The 18,997-nt window shown below is 41.5% G+C and overlaps 1 protein-coding gene across 4 annotated transcripts in view; it reads right to left on the bottom strand.

Annotated features, from left to right (window-relative positions):
* Positions 1-18,997, bottom strand: part of PAK3 (p21 (RAC1) activated kinase 3) — a gene marked incomplete at both ends in the record, with an annotated part of 90,433 nt that overhangs the window by 2,492 nt on the left and 68,944 nt on the right. For all 4 annotated transcript variants that reach the window (XM_079727330.1, XM_079727331.1, XM_079727332.1 and 1 more), the window contains 4 exons: positions 828-965; positions 16,327-16,523; positions 17,029-17,128; positions 18,586-18,703. In XM_079727330.1, coding sequence (XP_079583456.1) covers positions 828-965; positions 16,327-16,523; positions 17,029-17,128; positions 18,586-18,703 — 553 coding nt within the window. The remainder of the gene's footprint in view (positions 1-827; positions 966-16,326; positions 16,524-17,028; positions 17,129-18,585; positions 18,704-18,997) is intronic.

The following is an 18,997-nucleotide window of genomic DNA, read 5'->3' as shown; positions in this document are numbered from 1 at the left end:
CAGATCTTTATCTTGTTCCCCAAGGAACAGTCAGTCCCCAGCAGTGAAGCTATATGTGTAATCCTGGGCATGCATTGCTTTATCAATATAAATGCATTTTTTCCTCTCTAAATTGGTTTGTGTGGAAGAAAGTCAGACAATCCAGGGCTCAAATCCACGCGAAAGTACTGCCACTCAATAGCTGTGTGAGTTTTAATTTCTACATCTGCAACAGGGATAATAACACCTATCCTAGAGAGTTGTAAGAATTAACGTTTGTAAAGAATTTGGTATAAAGTAGGTACTAATTACCATCATATATACTAATCCCTGAGAGCCATGAAAAGGACAAATGGTTACAGAGGCACTCACCACTGGATGGTACTCACCCAGGCAAGCAGGTGCCTGCCATTTGGCATCACAAGCAAAGGGGCTTTGACCAGTAAAGCATTACAGTAGCAGATGCCATGGAAATAATTGCATAGTTATGTAGACAATTACCTCCGGCCAAGAGCACCTGCGTACAACATCCAGGGGCACAAGTAAAGTTTAGAACAAAACAGCGACACCAGAGGTTCACATTGTTAGTTCCCTTGCAAAATAAGACTCCAGGAAGAATAAAAGAGAGTTACAGATTGAACTCCCAAGTTCTCAGAAGAAAGGCAACATGCCAATCAAGCACGTATCAGATGCATGCCTATACTTATGTACCTGTGGTCTCAGATCAAATGGTTAGAGCCTAACTCGAACTAGACCTCTTTTGACAGCGCTCTCTTACTGTCACACATCGACATGGAAAAGCTCAATATAATGACTCTCTCTTTGTAATTGTCCTGTTTCATTGTCACCTGTAAAAGCTCCTTGGCAGATCCTCGCCTATCCACATCCATCTCAAGACAGCGATTTAAAAAGTCACGGAATACAGCAGACAGTCTCTCAGGATTCTGGAGCTCTGGGGTTCCATTAGTGGCTATCAGATATAATGCCTATGGAAAAAAAAACATTAGAAAAATCTATTCAGCATATACATGTTAGGATCACGAGTTGGCATACAAGACACAAATCCAGTTTCTTCTGGTTTATATCCTGGGTCTTAAAAATTCCTTTTTAGAGAATGACACTGACATATACTGCAAAGTTTCTGTAACATTTAGAAGTGGTTACTCTTGGCAGTAACTGAGGTGACAGTGAGGTGCCCCACCCCCAAAAGCTTGGAAATAAGGTTATAAGGCTGTCCTTTGAGAGTTAAGCCAGAAAAAATCCATATATAATGAATGTGTGATTAACCACCTAGGAAATGAAACCAAGGAATCTGTGACTAAAGAGTTGAGGAAACACACACACATCCAATCATGTCGACCTAAGTATAACCTCTGGAAGGCACCGTTGCCAAGGTGATTGTAATTTACTGACTGTTTATCTTGATTGGAGAATATTTGTGAGCGGACCAGGGATGAAAAGACTACATTATGCAATCAGAGAAGTACAGAGAATCAGAAGATGGCAGTGCCTGGATGAGAAGTAACCCTTGGGGCCCAAGGACTCAAGTACTTTTATCCTGTGGCAGATGTATCCCTATAGATTTTAATCAGGTTCCCCATGAAGGTCTACCTACAATAAGAGAAAATGTAAGAAAAGTTGACATTAATAATCCTGTATCCTACTGTAAAATAATTAGTTGCTAATATATCTCTGAGATCTTTGCTGTGGAAGGCCACCACTGAGAGATATCAACTCATGGTGTGCTGACAGAATCAAGGGCCCTGGCCTTCCAGGCCGAGAGTGGGACCCAGAACCATGGTTAATTCACAAAAGTAAACCCATATTTCAAAGGCTCCGCAGCCATAAAAAGCTGGCCATTCCTCATGCCTCCTCTAAGCAAACTATTCTAGAGCACTGAGTATGTATCAGGTACCATATTAAACACTGGAGATCCAAAGATGAATAACAGAATGCCCTACTTTCAAAGATGACACAATTTAGTGAAACAGAGAGACGTATAGATAGCTACCATACCGTGAGACAAGAGCTAACAGAGAAACACAGAAAGTGCTAAGTCAACGTAAGGATGAAACAATTTACACCAGAGGTCAGAGAAAGCTTCACAGAGGAGCCTGGCATTTGAACAGGGTCTTGAAGGCTAAATAGGAGTTTTCCTGCAGGTATTACCACCAGCGTTATGCCTGCCTATGTGACCAGACTCCTAACTATCATGAAGACATGCTCCCTCTTGAACTTGCTTGAACTTTGCAGCAAATTATCAGCCCCCTTTTCCACCGTGGCTCCTAATATTATTATCAAAAATATTTCTATCAAACTCCTTTCCCAGGCCGGTTTTCATCAGCTGGTCAGGACATCTCTGCTCCTTTCCAGAAACCTCCAGAGATGTACTTTAGAAAGGGTTAGAAAGGACCGTTTAATCCAGTGGCTGTCAACTTATAGCAGGCACCAGAATCACCTAAAGGGCTTGTTAAAACACAGGTTTCCTGGGTCACCCCCCAGGGTTTCTGATTCAGTAAATCTGCAGAGGGGCCTGAGAGTTTGCATTCTAACAAGTTCCCAGGTGATACTGAAGCTGCTGGTTTCAGGACCACACTTTGAGAACTGGTTTACTCCACCCAATTAAGCAATGGGCTTAATGATTGATGCTTGAGGCACCTGTCCTCACAAACCATCTTTGTTCCTGCATTAAAAGGAAATTGGTTACTGCAAATTACATTTGCTAACTCCTCCTAAAACTCTCTTATTTCAGCTGGCCACAATTCCGCCAAACTCTGCGTCCTTTGCTGGCTTTTTTCTGCCCTGTAGCCAAACCCAGTCCTAAACAAACACATCTCTTTTTTCCCTTTCCACTCTCCCTAAGTCTGTGTGCATGCCATACTGTTTCATTTTCTCTCTTTTTCTTTTCACCATTCTTAGCTCAATACATTCTACTCCATATAATCTCACTTCTCACAAGTACCTATACCCAAGTCCTTCTCACCTCTCTTCAATCCACCTACTAAGAAAAAGGTTGACAGGAAACACCCCAACATGTTAAGTGGTTCTCTCTGGGTGGTAGGATTATTAGTGACTTAATTTTTTAAAACATATTTTTCAATTTTCCAAATTTTCTACAATCAACGCGACTGTTTTTATTATTCTTAAAAACCCTCCAAAACTCTTTAAAAAATGAAATCTAAAAAGCTGTGCCATCCAATTTACACAACAATCTTCATCTATTTCTCTTTGTCCTCCTAGGATTAAACCTGCTTTTCATCAAATACTACCCCTTAAGGGAAACAAAAACCCAGACGATTTCTTTTCCAACTATTGTTTTCGTTTTAATTGCAACAGTATTATTTCCAACTAATTTCTATTGCAAAGATCCACACTTTTAGTTATATTATGGCTAAACTGGCCTTTGTGGACTGGCCTGGGAACGTACTCACTATGCATAATGCCGTTTCTATGGGAAAATGCACTCTGAGTTCCAAATAGTTAACTTAAAAATGAACTTGTGTGTAAGCTGGGTCCTATCTTTGCAAAAAAGAAAATTGCTACCGACTGCCCTGCTAATGAGAGACAAAAACAGTTGTAGGCAACACAACAACCTCAGCAAAAAGCGTTTTCCTAGCAAAGTCAAGTCTTAGCTGAAGAAAGATCAAGGAAAATCAGTCTAGGCACGAGTTTATCACACTCTGGTTTTATCTGAGTTAGTGAAAACTCAAAGAAAATGGGCTGGCTGAGAAATTAGACTAGACTTATTTCACTTAGCATAATACCCAGCAAATCAGAAAAAGACAGATACCATACGATATCACTTACATGTGGAATCTCAAAAATAAAACAAATGAATGTATATAACAAAACAGAAACAGACTCACAGACATAGAGAACATACTAGTGGCTACCAGTAGGGAGAGGGAAGGGGGAAGGGGCAAGATAGGGGTAGGGAGTTAAGAGGTACAAACTACTATGTATAAAGTAAATAAGCAACAAGGCTATATTGTACAGCACGGGGACTACAGCCAACCCTTTATTTATTTATTTTTTTAAAATAAATTTTATTTATTTATTTATTTTTGGCTGCGTTGGGTCTCCGTTGCTGTGCGCAGGCTTTCTCTAGTTGCGGCGAGCGGGAGCCACTCTTCGTTGTGGTGCGAGGGCTTCTCATTGTGGTGGCTTCTCTTCCTGCAGAGCATGGGCTCCAGGCGCATGGGCTTCAGTAGTTGTGGCACACGGGCTTCAGTAGTTGTGGCACACGGGCTCAGCAGTTGTGGCTCACGGGCTCTAGAGCACAGGCTCAGCAGTTGCGGCACATGGGCTCAGCCGCTCCGCGGCACGCGGGATCTTCCCGGGCCAGGGCTCGAACCCATGTCCCCCGCACTGGCAGGCGGATTCCTAACCACTGTGCCACCAGGGAAGCCCTACAGCCAACCCTTTATAATAACTATAAATGGAGTATAAACGTTAAAAACTGTGAATCACTATGATGTACAACTGAAACTTATATAATATCGTACATCAACTATACCTCAATAAAAAAAGAAATTAGACTAGAGATTTCCTTTACAGTTGGTTGCTCCTTGAGTAAGAAACCCAGATTCATACCTGACTTCTCCTCCTTCCTCAACTGGAAACCTTCTCCTCCTCCAACCTTCACTCTAATCAGTCTAGTAGCTTCTGTTCATGCAACCTTTAGAAATGTCATTCATACCCATGCACTTTCCTCTATTCCCACTGTCTCTGCTAAAGGTTGGGCTTCCCTCAGACTGTTACGATAGCCTCCCAATAGGTTTTTTCTTACTCAAGCCTTTTTATTCTTCAGTCCATCTTCCTTAACAATCTATCTCATCTTTAATCTCATCATGACATCCATTTTTCTGCTTTAACAATTTCTGGTGGCTCCCTATGGTCCACAGATGTGGTTTTCAAACTGGACTCTCCAAAATTCCCCTCAAGAGCAGCTAAGAGGGAAAAGAGGTGGGAGAGGGAGATGGATGTAGGGATTCTAGGACCCTGCACCCACCCATATGTGTTTCAATCAGAGAAATACTTCTTTTTCCTTTATTTATGCATGCTTCCAAGCAAGGTTTAATTTGAACCAAGGGATCACTATAGTTGTTCGAAAACACAGGATGTAGTAAAGATTCCTTTGCATGGCATATGTAGTAAAGATTCCTTTGCACGGCATACGTAGTAAAGATTCCTTTGCATGGCATAGAAGGTCCTCCATGATTTGGTCCCGCCTCCCTTTCTAGTCCTCATCTGTTCTCTTCTCACCCTAGAGCCCTGCTTCCCCCAACTCCACATACGTACACACATTGGCCAAAGCTCACATACTATTCATGCCAATTATTTCATCATTCCCATAGTAAGAAATGCTCTTTTATATCTGCCTGAAATGCTGCTCCCTTAACTGGTTAGTAAACTTCTACTTACCTTATAATTTCTATTTCAAATGGCACCTCCTTTTTAAAGTCTTCTCCATTGCTCCCAGATGGATATGGTGAATAGCCACCTCGATTTTCTGGGGACTGTCCTGGGTTTTACTACTGAAGGTCCTATGTCCCTCAGTGCCAAGCAAACTGGGATAGTGGTCACCGTGCAGACAGAGTTAGTCCTTCCCTCCTTTGAGCTACTATAGCCCTTTGTTTATATGTCTGTTTTCACATTGTAGGGTGAATACTTGTTACTTGTTCACTGGTCTGTCTTCCTAGACTGTGAAGGTAGGAACTGTGTCACAATCATCTCTGAATTTTATGGCAACTGGCTCAAAATAGGTGTTCAATAAATGTTTTTGTTGCTAAATGAAATAAGAGCCAAAATGTATAAATAAATCTAATAATTGAGCTGGGAATATGACAGACTTTACAAAGTATTAAAGCTCAGAACCTAAAGTGAACTAGTAAACATATAAGAAGATATACAGAGAATGACAAAAACACCCTTTCTGAGTTGAACAGGCTTGGAATGTGGGAACTTCTGACTACCCAACTCCTCAGTGTGGGAGAAGGAAGAAAGCTCCATGAGCAATGTAGGTAAGGGGATGACATCAAAGAGAGGGAAAGCTGGAGAAAGAGGTCCACAACGTGGTAATCTGCTCTGGGCAAACCCAGAGAGGAAGCGGAGACAGTAAGTTCTCTCTGGAAGTTGAAACATAGCAACTTAGTCTTCTCTGACTGATCGTGAACAGAGAAGGAGCTCTTGATTTTTCTTCAGCTACATCATTAAACAAGGTCTGTTTAATTCTTAAGGTGAGGCAACATAGGCCCCGTTACCTTATTTATAATGTTAGACAGACAACCTTTGGCCAGAAAATGGTGCCTTTCTTCTTTGTGATACACATATTACCTAGAAGTTTCTGGTGTTCCGGAATTTTTAATAACTCTATATCACTTGGCAATAACACACAAACTTTGCAGTTTTCTGCGGACCCTGATGTGCAACTAAATTTACCTTAGTATTCAGAGAAAACGACTTTACCCAGTTGGAGGAATAATTCAATTTACCTTATTGGCAATTTCCTCAGTTAAAAAAGATCGAAGTGGTCATCTTAGAAGTTACCACGTTTCTCCAAAGAAGTCCCAAAACAATCCATATGTACCCAATAAATTTTCATTAAGGCAGTTTTGCAACTGGACTAACCATTTAATTAAAAAACTTCAGTTTGTGACTTCAGTTCATTTTAACAGTTTATAAAGTTTAGGTTAAGACGTTAGAAGACAAACCAGGAGACTTAAACGGAAATGTGTTAGTAACCCTGAGAGGTCCCAGCACTGTTATAAAGACTCCCTTTACAAAGAGGAGAGGGTGTGGTGTGAACATTTCTTTCTAAGTTGAATATTTGGGACTCAAAACACATTTTCCCATGGAAATCATGTTATACATGGTGAACAGGCTCTCAACCTGGCCCATAAAAGTCTATTTAACAAACAATGTTGGGGCTTCCCTGGTGGCGCAGCAGTTAAGCATCTGCCTGCCAATGCAGGGGATAGGGGTTCGAGCCCTGGTCTGGGAAGATCCCACATGCCGCAGATAAGGCCGTGCACCACGGCTACTGAGTCTGCGCTCTAGAGCCCGTGCTCCGCAACAAGAGAAGCCACGACAGTGAGAAGGCCACGCACCACAACGAAGAGTAGCCCCTGCTCACTGCAACTAGAGAAAGCCTGTGCAAAGCCAAAAATAAAAATAAATAAAATAAATAAATTTAAAAACAAACAATGTAACTATAAGACAAAGGGCTATTCATCTATATCTTAATATCTGTATAAATACTGTTTTCATGGGAAATATTATTAGCTAGCATTTATTGAATGATTACTATTAGCTCACTTGATTCATACAACAACTCCCTGAGTTATACTTGATTATGATCCCCAATTGACAAATGAAGAAACTGAGGGAGGTAGGGTTAATATAATAATTTGCCCAACATCACACAACTAGCAATGAGGGAGTCAATATCTGAATCCAAGGACTGTGAGCCCAGAGTCCACACTCCTGACCACTGCACAGCATCACCTCACAGTGTTCCCAGCCTCTGAGGTAGTAATTCTCGTAAGCAGAGGCAGACAAGGTCTCTTCAAGAGATGAGGCACACTGAGCATGTGCAACTCTACCTCTACCTCTACCAGAGGAAATGGACCCCCTGGAGGTCAACTGTTTTCCCACTTACTTCGAAATGGGGAACAAAAGGCAGGTGCCCAGTTAGGCTTCATATTGTATTCACCAGTGTCTGTATATATGCTGGGAGTTCATAAGCAGTGTGTCCTCTGGTTGTTGCCTGTAACCTACTGCTGTCCTGATTCCTTTCTCACTTTGGAATTTTCAACTACCTTTGAGTGTTTTACGGGAGAGATTTGGCAATGAGTGACTTGACACCTTAGGACTTAGTTTACTCATGACCTGGGATTTCAGAGGTTAAAGGCCAGAGTGTATTACTGCCTCTGATGTGTTTATGGATTTCAGGAAAAGCCCTGACATTTCTTTCTAAGAAGAGAGTAAATGGGGCCAAATCTACAAAAAAAGAAATTGCTATATTATAACTACCATTGTAGTCCCTATTTTGACTTATTCAACTCAACGGTTCAGTGTGATAACTGAATAAGCACTGTGGTCTAACTTAGTTCCCTACTTGTCTTGCATAGTAGCTCTCATCTGTCACCAAATTCTGCACAGGGGTAGGGGGCTCTGCTGCTGTTGTTGAGCCTATTACAGATCTATTCCCTTATAGCTTGATGGTAAAGGTAATTAGGTACCACTGACTGATTAGGTCTTGGCTTAGCTTTAGACTGCTCCTTTCAAGCATAAAAAACTGGCCACTATGCTTCTCTGGTGGTGCAGTGGTTAAGAATCTGCCTGCCAATGCAGGGGACATGGGTTCGAGCCCTGGCCCGGGAAGATCCCACATGCCGCGGAGCAACTAAGCCTGTGTGCCACAACTACTGAGCCTGTGCTCTAGAGCCCGCGAGACACAACTACTGAAGCCCAAGAGCCACAACTACTGAGCCCATGTGCTACAACTACTGAAGCCCATGCGCCTAGAGCCCGTGTTCTGCAACAAGAGAAGCCACAACAATGAGAAGCCCGCACACCACAATGAAGAGCAGCCCCTGCTGTCTGCAACTAGAGAAAGCCTGCGCACAGCAAAGCAGACCCAAGACAGCCAAAAAATAAATAAATAAATTCATTTTTAAAAAACCAAAAAAAAAACTGGCCACTGCCAGAAAATAAAGACCAGATGAGTCTGATAATGTACATGCTCATCCTAATCTCTCAGGATTAATAGATCTTGTCAGAAAACGTGGAACAGGCTACGTGTGCTCAGGAAGCCACCCTGGGCAGCCCAAGCAACACCCAAGGTTGAGAACCATAGTGGGTGTGGAAGTGGGAAGGGGTGGGCATAGAGATGGAAAAGCAGGAAAGCAAAATGGAGCAGGAGGTAGAGGGGAAAAAAAGCTGTAAAAAGCAGAGGGAGCAGGAAAATACAGGACAAGGACTGGGGCCAAAGTACCATGGGGAGAGAAGGTAGTCAGTGGAGTGAAGAGGAAGAGAAATGAAGATAAAGGCTCAATAAATCAGGAAGGTCAAGGGGACCCGATCCTAGGATCCATTCTGCTACTGCCCCATTTCTCCGGTCCTTCTTACATAAAACTTCTCAAAACATCATCTATATTTGGTATGTTGACTTCCTCACCTGCCATTTTCTCTTCAACCCACACCTAGTTTCTAGTTCCAAGATACCGTTTACCGTAATACGTTTGTTCCTATCTCACTTCAGAATATTGGAGCAGGAAGGGACTAAATCCCTGATTCTCTGGAGCTTTTCCAAATTACCATATTAGGATCAAAATCCAGCTGTACTGTGATATGATCTGTGAAACATACATTACTGCTCACATAAATTGGTTTCAACTTCTCTTTTATATGCAGTTCATCAGCAGAACAGTTCTGTATACCATAACATGCTATTCTTCCCAATACACCACAGAGTGTAGATCATGGGTCCCTGCAACAGCTTTATCACTCTTTTGCTCTTCCCTGGCTTCTCCCCAAGATTCCTGTCAGAGTGGGCTCGCCCAGTCCCACATGCAGCATGCTTTGCATCATGATCAAGTGTCTTTCTTGGTAGGGAAAGGGGGATTTTTCCACTCTATGGAATACAGACTTAGTCACGAGATGATGACAGAGATGTATCCAAGCAGCTTTCTGAAGGTCACAACTCTGGAAGCACTCCTACAGACAACACATACTCAAACCCTGGCCCTTCTGGCACTCAGGGAAAGCTGTAGCCTATCTACAGCCTAAGAATACAGAATCAGAGTAAGAGACCCAGGAGTTTCCCCTTTTATTTAACTAAATTTCATGTGGAAGCCCGATACAGAAAACAAGTTAAAGAGGAACTATTTTGGTGGACTCAAGAGCCACATGACCTCCCCCCTGGGCCCCAAGGATCTCCATGGAATTCTAGGAGTCCATGGAATTCGTAGAGTCCATTGGTAACCAATAATCTTGTCGAATTCCATTTGTTTGAAATGATAAGGAAATGGAGGCCCAGCAAGAAGTAATCTATACAAGGTCAGGGGGCTCCTGACTGGCAGACCTGGGAACAGAATTCACTCTTTGACTCACATGATGCATACCGTTGGTTGAGACACTAGATAGTTCCTTGTCTGGTCCCGTCACATTCACTGGCCACACAGAGATGAAAAGTGCTGATGGATTTTGCCATCTAAGCAGTGGGGCAATGCTTTAAAAAAGAAGGAAGGGGATTTCCCTGGTGGCACAGTGGTTAAGAATCTGTCTGCCAATGCAGAGGACACGGGTTCAAGTCCTGGTCCGGAAGATCCCACATGCCATGGAGCAACTAAGCCTGTGTGCCACAACTACTGAGCCTGTGCTCTAGAGACCACAAGCCACAACTACTGAGCCCGTGTGCTACAACTACTGAAGCCCACACGCCTAGAGCCCATGCTCCGCAACAAGAGAAGCCACCGCAGTGAGAAGCCCACACACCGCAATGAAGAGTAGCCTGTGGAACATGTCATTTTAAATATATTGTAAGACTCAGTTTTAATAAAAAGTTTAATATGAAAAAAAGAGTAGCCCCCGCTCGCTGCAACTGGAGAAAGCTTGCGCTCAGCAATGAAGACCCAACACAGCCAAAAAATAAATAATGAAATAAATTTATAAAAAAAGAAAAAAACATAAAAGAAGGAAGGAGGAAGGAGGAAAGGAAAGAAAAGAAAAGAAAAAGAAAGGAAGGAAGGAAGAAAGAGGGAGGAAGGGAGGTTGAGAGGGACGAAGGAAGGAAGGGAGGAAGGGAGGAGGGGAAGGAGGGAGGGAGGAAGAAAGCTACAGCAAAAAGGTCAGTCTGCTTTTGGTGATACTGTTAGAACGTTGGCTCTTGCAGCTACAGAGCTAAGACTGCCTTAATCAAGTTAACTTTCTCTGCTGAGAGGCTTACACAAGACACCTCAGAGTATCCTTTTATCAGAATGCAAAGGGTCTTCTAAAGTGATGTTGCAACCAGGTTGGAAAAGGTATATTTCAAAATGATGACAAAGGTCAGAAATTATCTTAATTATCAAGCTAACCCTAATTTTCTTGGTGAAGTCATTTTTCATTGGCAAAAACACAGATTTCAAAAGCCATAGGATAAACATGTGAGTGGGCATTTCAGGGGCCAAATGCCCATCATCACACTCTGTGATTTGTCCATTTAGAATGAACTTTGATTTCAACGGACTTAACTACTTAGTTATAGGTCTGGTACCTATTAGGGCAATGGGCATATGCATCCTTGGCTTATTCCCAAGCCTTGCTTTAAGGACACTGAGGAATGATAAGATAATAAACAGTAGGATAAGGGAATATCAGTCATGGCCAACAGCAGGTCCCTGGTCACCACATTTGTCATCTTTCTTTGCCTCCTCTTCGCCTGGTCAGAGTCTCAGATTTTCGTTTGCTGTGGAATCAATTTCTCCTTTGGCTGTCTTCTGGGTCATAACTCACCAGTTTGAACTGTCTGCTTCTGAAGTACAATCTAAATGAGACTTGCAGCTTTCCTATGGCTAGGTCCCATTTTCCTATGCTAAATTCCTGACAACCAATGATTCTTAAGATCTGTCTATCTTTTGACAGGCAATATTTTTTTTCTGATTAAAAAGAAACCCTGTTACTGTTCTATAATTATTTTAGTTGCAGTTATCCCAACTCACCCCTCCTTTTAGGCATAGGTTTGCCCTCAAAGTAGAAGTGTCAACAAACCATCAATAAACCTTGCTGTTCCATAGTGGCTTACGGAAAAAGAAGGGAATGCTCCCAGCTCTTCCTGAAATACATTCAAAACAATATTGACTGAGTGCTAGCAAAGTATGCTTGCTTCTCTGGCGCTCAGGAAGTTTATGTCTGACTTTAATTCCAAATGAGCACGCGCCATCAAACCCAGACATTCCAATCCACAACACAGGTTCCAGCACTTTGGCCCTTAGCTGCTGCTTTTTCATTGCTAGAGATTCTCTTCTTCTGCTTAACTCTCTTCTCTAGACATACAAGCTAACCAGAATTTCCCCGGTTCTATAATTAAAAAAGAAGAATAAACTAACATGTGTGTAGTGCTTCAAGTGTGGGGACAGGGGGAGTAGGGAGCCTCTTAATGTAGACAACAGGTCTGAATTTACACTTCTGCCCTCCCTTCTCTCTGGCCATACAGTTTATGCACTCCTAATCATGAGTAGCCAGGCTGAAGGCTTTATTATCACCAGTATGTGTTATGTACACAACAGCTAGCACATTGTAATGATGGACTCCATTTGCAGGAGAAGCAAAATTGAAAAAGAAAATGGGCATATTATAGAGGTATATACTGAATTAATGTCATTTCTTTTTTGACAGCGTCACTGGAATGGTAAATCAAAGAATGCCAGGGTGTGTCAGGATTTCAACAAAGTGACCCATGATACTTTTTTTAGATGAAAAGGAGAAATGTGGGCAGAATGATAGCATGCTCTTTTCTGGTTGAGCGACCATGCTCAAAGAGGGCTGATGAAGAACTGTTTTTCAATATAGACAGGGTTCTACAAAGGGCTTGCCACAGAGCTTTGTATTTGCTCTAGGCCTTGGTGTGGGAACTTGACATCATTTGTTCTTGAAGCTCCACAGATGAGTCCAATGTGCAACCAAGGAGGAGAACCACTAGTACCGGAGAGGCGGTTCACATACTATCCTAAATACTATTTTAAGCCTTCAGATAATCTCTTCCTGATACCGAAAACTGTCTTCCAAAGATCCAGTGTTGGATACGGTTTCACAGATGCTTAAAGCAAGGGTAGAAAGAGAACACTTAAAGTTCATCTCAACTAGGATAAAGGTCTGGAAAATTACACAGAAAAAGGGCTTCATCCACAGGGTCCAGGAGGGACCTCAACTGGATGTCACTGAGACGTTTCACCAACACCAAAATCCCTCAAAAGCCACTGACAAGAACAGCCCCATTATGTGGAATGCCAAGTTAATAAAGAGGCACTCTCTTAGCGCTGAGGAATAAAAACAACAACAAACCAAAGATTTGTTTTATGGAAATGATTGTGCCTCCTTGTTTAGAATCAGGTCATTATAATCCCATGTTTATAAAAAGATAACTTCAAATTAACACAAAAGTTGGGGAGATGAGCAGTGTACCAACGTTTGATTTGCATATCCACAGGGAAAGATCGATTTTAACTCCAGTCACTTTGGCAAACATAAAGAACAAGGCAGTTTATTATTGGAGGCTTCACTAAAAATGACCGTGGGTCACAGAACAAGGCATCCAAGGCCAATTACGTTGAGTGCAAAGACTTCAGGCAGTGAGGAACTTATGAGCAAATTAGGTCAATTAGTACAGAGCAATTTACATTAAAAAAATCCCAACCGCTTTATAACTGGGGAGAGGGGGGATTCGCTAATTCCTTGCATCAGTGGTATGTTAACAGGCAATATTTCAAGAGGGTTTGCTCAGTTCCAACGGACTCAACAAAGACACAAAAAAAGCCACAGTGAAATGCAAACAGCCTTCGAATGTACAGCCCCAGATTTTACCTTTAACTTCTGCTGCTCAGTGTTACCTGTTCATGGTCATTTATACTAAACTGTGGAGGACCCTCCACTGCTCGAAGGGATGTGAGTATAGTCAGTGTGGAAGGGAAGTTCTTGGGGGAAGTGGGGAATCCAATCTCCCTTCATGAATGGGTAAAAAGTATTCTAAGGATCCTTTCTCACTTTTCTATTGATATATAAATCCCCTCCCCCATTTTCCTTACAATGGGCTACACACTGTGCTAGGTGTTTACATGCATTATTTCATTTAGTTTTCACACTAATGCTGCAGGAGAGATATTGTCCCCATTTTACACACAGGAAACAGGCTTATAAAGGTTTTGAATGACTTGCTGAAGGTCACAGAGCTGGCAGGTTGTGGAGCCGAGACCCACTCAGTTTTGCCTGATTCCGTGGGCCAAATGTCTTTCATATCAACATGCTAGCCTTCACTCTACCACTCTGTCTCCCTTCCACTTCCTTCCTTTTTTTTCCTTCTCAAAGCCCAAAGAGGTGGATGAGTGGTGGTCTTGGAAGGATTTTAAAGAAAGAAGGGCTAAGCGAGTTCTCTTTTATACCTCTCCCAAAGTTCTGCGATTTTCAATTTCCCCACACATGGCCTGGTCACCAGGATCCAAGAAAACACAGGCTTCCAACAGGGTCATGGTATATCTTTTTCTGTCCAATCTCTCCAGGGTTTCAGTGACTACATTTTTCAAATTCCAAATAAAGGCATATAGCCGGGGACATTGGCTTTTATTTAAGAGAACATGAGGACAACATATCTAAAATCAAAACTTAAAAGGTCCTTGTGGCACCTGGCAGACAGATAGGGGGCCGGCACCATACGGACTTGGTGACTGAGTCACTGGAGGTTGATCACACATGGAGAGTAAATCCTTGTCAGTGGAATTCAACCGGGTGGTCTTTCTGATGAATCTTTGTGTTATAGCCTTAAGGTAGGCTTCCTGAACCTGGTGGCTTGTTAATCTACAAGTACTTATTTAGATACAAGGCTGTGGATCCTAAGAGACAAGCTGTTAATTATTAGCTCTAATACTAGGCTAGAAGATGCCCATAAAGATTAAAACTTGTTTCCTTTTTTCTAACGATTAACAGCCTAGCTGAAGAGCGATCAACTGTAATTGGGGAACGGAGAAGGTAATAAATGCATTACTGAGACCAGTTGCTTTACAGAGCCATTGATTTAATCCTTAAATTTTGTAGGTTGTAAATTACTCATTAGAAGGCAGAAAGCAAAACAGCCATAATCCGTTTAGTGCCTCCAAACTCCGAAGACTTAGAGGAGGAAATCCATGGAAACAAGAGACCTGATGTGTTCTTTCACTGCTACTTCTTAATGGGCAAAGGTGGTTAAACAATAAGAACAAGCCCATGTAATTATCCTGACACGCTGGTCCATAGGTCAGGGGTGGGCTTGATTCAATTCATGGAGGGCTGACCCACAAACGGTGGGAAAATGCCCCTTCTTTTTCCACTCAGCCGCATCGTACCTCCAGATTGTTTCATGAGACCAGAGCAATAGCCCATAGCATTCATTAGGGCATTCACTTCTATCTGTTATTTTCTAATCAGTGCCGGGACTAGGACAAGAGGCCAAGTACCAGAGAGAAATTAGGAGGGGGTGAGGAGGAGGCTGTCCCCCTCTCCATACATGGGGAATGCAGCTCCCAATTACAAAACGTTCAACTGCAAAATAACTAGATAATTAGTTTGTAGGTTTCTTTACATGTACAGAAAGACACATATATTTGGCTTGAATATGGATCTTATAAGCTTAACGTGTAAACACTTAACCATTTACTAATGGTTTTTGTATACTAAGGGTAAAATTCAATGTTAGACTCTTAGTGGTAATGAAGCAAACAGTATGTAAGATGCCTTTGGCACTGGCACTCTGCATGGGTTTTGAGATCAGAGTTTGAATCAGTGCATATTTCCTTTTCTCAATAGTGTGATGCCCTTTATATATTGGGTATATAACAGCTTCTGGCTCACCTTTAGGCTTTTTTCAACAAAACAGCTACTGGCTCACTTCTGTACTGAGCAAGCATTTCTTTCATGCTCCTTTGCCTTTCTCCGAATAAAGATGGTGGTGGTAGACTCCAAAATGGAGCTTTTCTCTTCGTAGAAGTAACCAGACCACGTAAGAATCAAACCTCTGATTCTGCAGTAGCAAACTGAGTTACCCAACACAAGCAATTTCCATTCATTTTCTACTTGACAGTCTAATAAAGTTTGTGATTTCACCAGGCTGGTGCTGTGTCTATCTTGTGTTCCATTCACTACCCACCATGCTGCTGTTGCTCAATAAATCATTACTGATAATGAAACAAAATCTAACTTAAAAAATTATAGCTGTTCTGGAAATGTGTTTATTTACTTTGTTAAAGTAATTATAAAGTAAATGTTTCCTAGATAGATCATTTAACCATGGCATATGATAAAAATACTGTTTGCTTCCCACATCTTGCTTTAAAAAAAGAAGCTACATTTTTTTTTAACAGCAGAAAGCTATACTAAAGAATTTTAAAGACCCCTGGCATTAGAAATAGTGATATTGAAGCATTTGAAAAAACTGTTGAGACATCTTAAGAGAAACAGGAAATAACTCATAGTAATTTTGAAAATTATAACTTGAAGCTTCTAGGTCACTTGTCCCATGAAAGACCCCATTCTGGCCACTTTTAGTGAAGACAAGAAATGACATTTGGCTTTTTCCCTTTCCTGGGGATGAAGTACGTGAGTTTTCTTTCAACTTACCCTGAGTGGATTTTCATTAAGGTAAGGGGGTTCACCTTCTACCATTTCAATCGCCATAATCCCCAGAGACCAGATATCAACTTTTGGACCATAAGCTTTTCGAGTCACCACCTCAGGTGCCATCCAGTAGGGAGTTCCCACCATAGTGCTTCGTTTACTTTGCTCAGGGGTGATCTGGGCACAGAACCCAAAATCAGCTGCAGAGAAGAAAAGTCAGTTAAAATTAGCTCAAATTATTTTTCTTTTACAAGAGGTCCCTTTCAGATATGGCCATACTTTCCTTTAGTTAGGCTCTGAGCTTCTACAGCTGCCTGGCTCATATCCTTTTGTTACCTGACCTCTCAGCTGGTCCAGATTTTAAACGGGTCTGAAATAACCGACTGATGTGATGTCATTTTTACTAGACCTCAATCTGGTTCCCTCCCCACACTGTTCCCTCTAACTTACAGAATCTTTTAGATTTCTAATTAGATATTTGCCATCCAGCAGATGGAAGCCATTAGAAATTCTGAACTATCGAACCCCCTAAATCTGGTCACGATCTACAGGAACACAACATTAGAAAAATTCTTTACCTGAAACTGGGCTCTAAATGCCTTCAAACCCATCACTTTCAATAGCCCTTTTCTTCTCAAGATAGACAGTAAAAGAGTAGAAATCCCCTGACACTCTCTCAAATGCCATCTGAACCATAATACCTACTCAATTTAACAGAGCCATCCATCCCAAGGAGAATATTGTCACTCTTTATGTCTCTGTGGATCACTTGATTTGAGTGCAAGAAATCCAAAGCTTGGAGGCACTATTGAATCAGGAAAAAAAAGTTCTAATTATATCACAAAAATTTGTTTAGATGTGCTTCATTTCTAGATAAATTTTGGGCAAGGGTATAATTTTATGTTGTTGGGTGAAATAAATTACTAAAGGTTTTCAACGCCATTTTGAAATCATGTTACCATTTACATCAGTAATGCAACTTAGCGTTATACATGTGAAAGCTCCCCAATCAGACTTGGACATGAAGAGTGATGGTGTGATAAGTAGCACTAAATCGTTAATACAGCCAAATGAACCAATTACTATAATCATACTTTGACTTACTTATCTGGAGGATATGGATTCAGCTTGGTCTTTTACAGATACAGTAAGCATCTGCATCTGTGGTATGATTTCATGTAGTAGGTCTGGAGTGGAACCCTGGAATCTGCATTTAAAACAAGTGCCCCAAGCTATTTCTGATGGACCAACCACCAGGTTTGGGAACCACTTCTAGGCTCTGAAGTAACTATAGGTACTTGTTTGGAAATGGCTTTGCATTGTAATACGTACTTGTTTGGAAATGGCTTTGCATTGTAATACTAAAAGACGGAAACCACAGGCTAAAGGTTGAAGAATCCCCTGAATATTTTAAGTTTGATTAATTGCATGAATAGAAAATACATGTGTTTGGTGGATATGTGTGCATACTGGGAAGGAGGAAATTTAAGTGAACAATTTAAAATTAAAAAAACAACAAAAGACTAGCTGGAAGTATTTGGTTTCGTTTTACTATCATTGATTTTCAAGTTCCAGTGGGTTAGAGTTCCTCCCTGTGTCTATAGAAAACCTCAACGAATGGGGTGGAGGGTAACACCCAAGATGAGACTCCAATGAGGAGTGTTTGGTTTTTTTTTTAATATTGAAAAAATTAATATAATAAAATATCCTTCGTTTAGTTTGAAACTAGGGATATGCCACTGTTATTGGAAAAGAGGCAGACACTCTGACTCACTGGAGGGCTCCAAGGGAGGTGAAGATTGTACAATGAAAGCAACTACTTTCTGGACTGAGGGAGGACCTTGTTTAAACTGCCTTCTAGAAAATGACTGGATTATAATGTGGTCTATATTATACATGGATTACATTGCATATGCAAGGCAAAATAACTGTCATGTAAACATTCCCCCCAGTCAGAAAGAAGTTCCATGCCAACAATACTGTTTTCCATATTCACCAAGACTCCAGCATGCAGGCTTAGATATGGCACCTCGTGAATGGCATAATCGAACTCAAAAAGATCCATAGCAAAGCAACTAAAATAAACAAAGGGGCTGGGGAGGGAGGGTTAGGATTTAAATTGGAGTTAGGATCTTCAATTGTTTTTTAGTACAAAAGATGTACTATTGCTACTTTGACGTTACAAACATTCTGAATAATCAAAGATAAAAGACTGTCAATCTTGGTGTTCTCATCAACCAGAGAAATGCTCTATTTTCTTACCTCTCTGCAGACGGCTGCTATCTGTCCTTCATCCATACAGGTCTCTGTGACCACATCAGTCAAAGAGCCACCAGCCAAGTATTCCATGACTACCCATAGTTCATCACCCACTAAGTAGCTACAACGAGAGAAGAAAAAGACGTTGACTCAGGCCTAAGGAAGTGGAGACCCTTCTATACTTCCATTAAGAAGGCAATGTGCAGTTAGTCTCTGCATTCGGTCATATTACATAACAAGAGGAAAATATCAATAATGCGTATGAGACACTTCCTTAACAACAGAAGAGAATATGCATGGAAATCAAAGGACCATCAGATAAACGCGCACCATGGAAGGAAGGAAAAGAGCAAGGAGGCCTCTGGTGACTGACTACTGTCAATCCTTCCATTGTAAAAAGCGTTTCAATGAACAG

This window comes from Hyperoodon ampullatus (assembly GCF_949752795.1).
Source record: "Hyperoodon ampullatus genome assembly, chromosome: X".
Lineage (NCBI taxonomy): Eukaryota > Metazoa > Chordata > Mammalia > Artiodactyla > Ziphiidae > Hyperoodon > Hyperoodon ampullatus.
The sequence above is the reverse complement of the archived record's forward strand: the minus strand, read 5'-3'. Positions and strand labels throughout refer to the sequence as shown.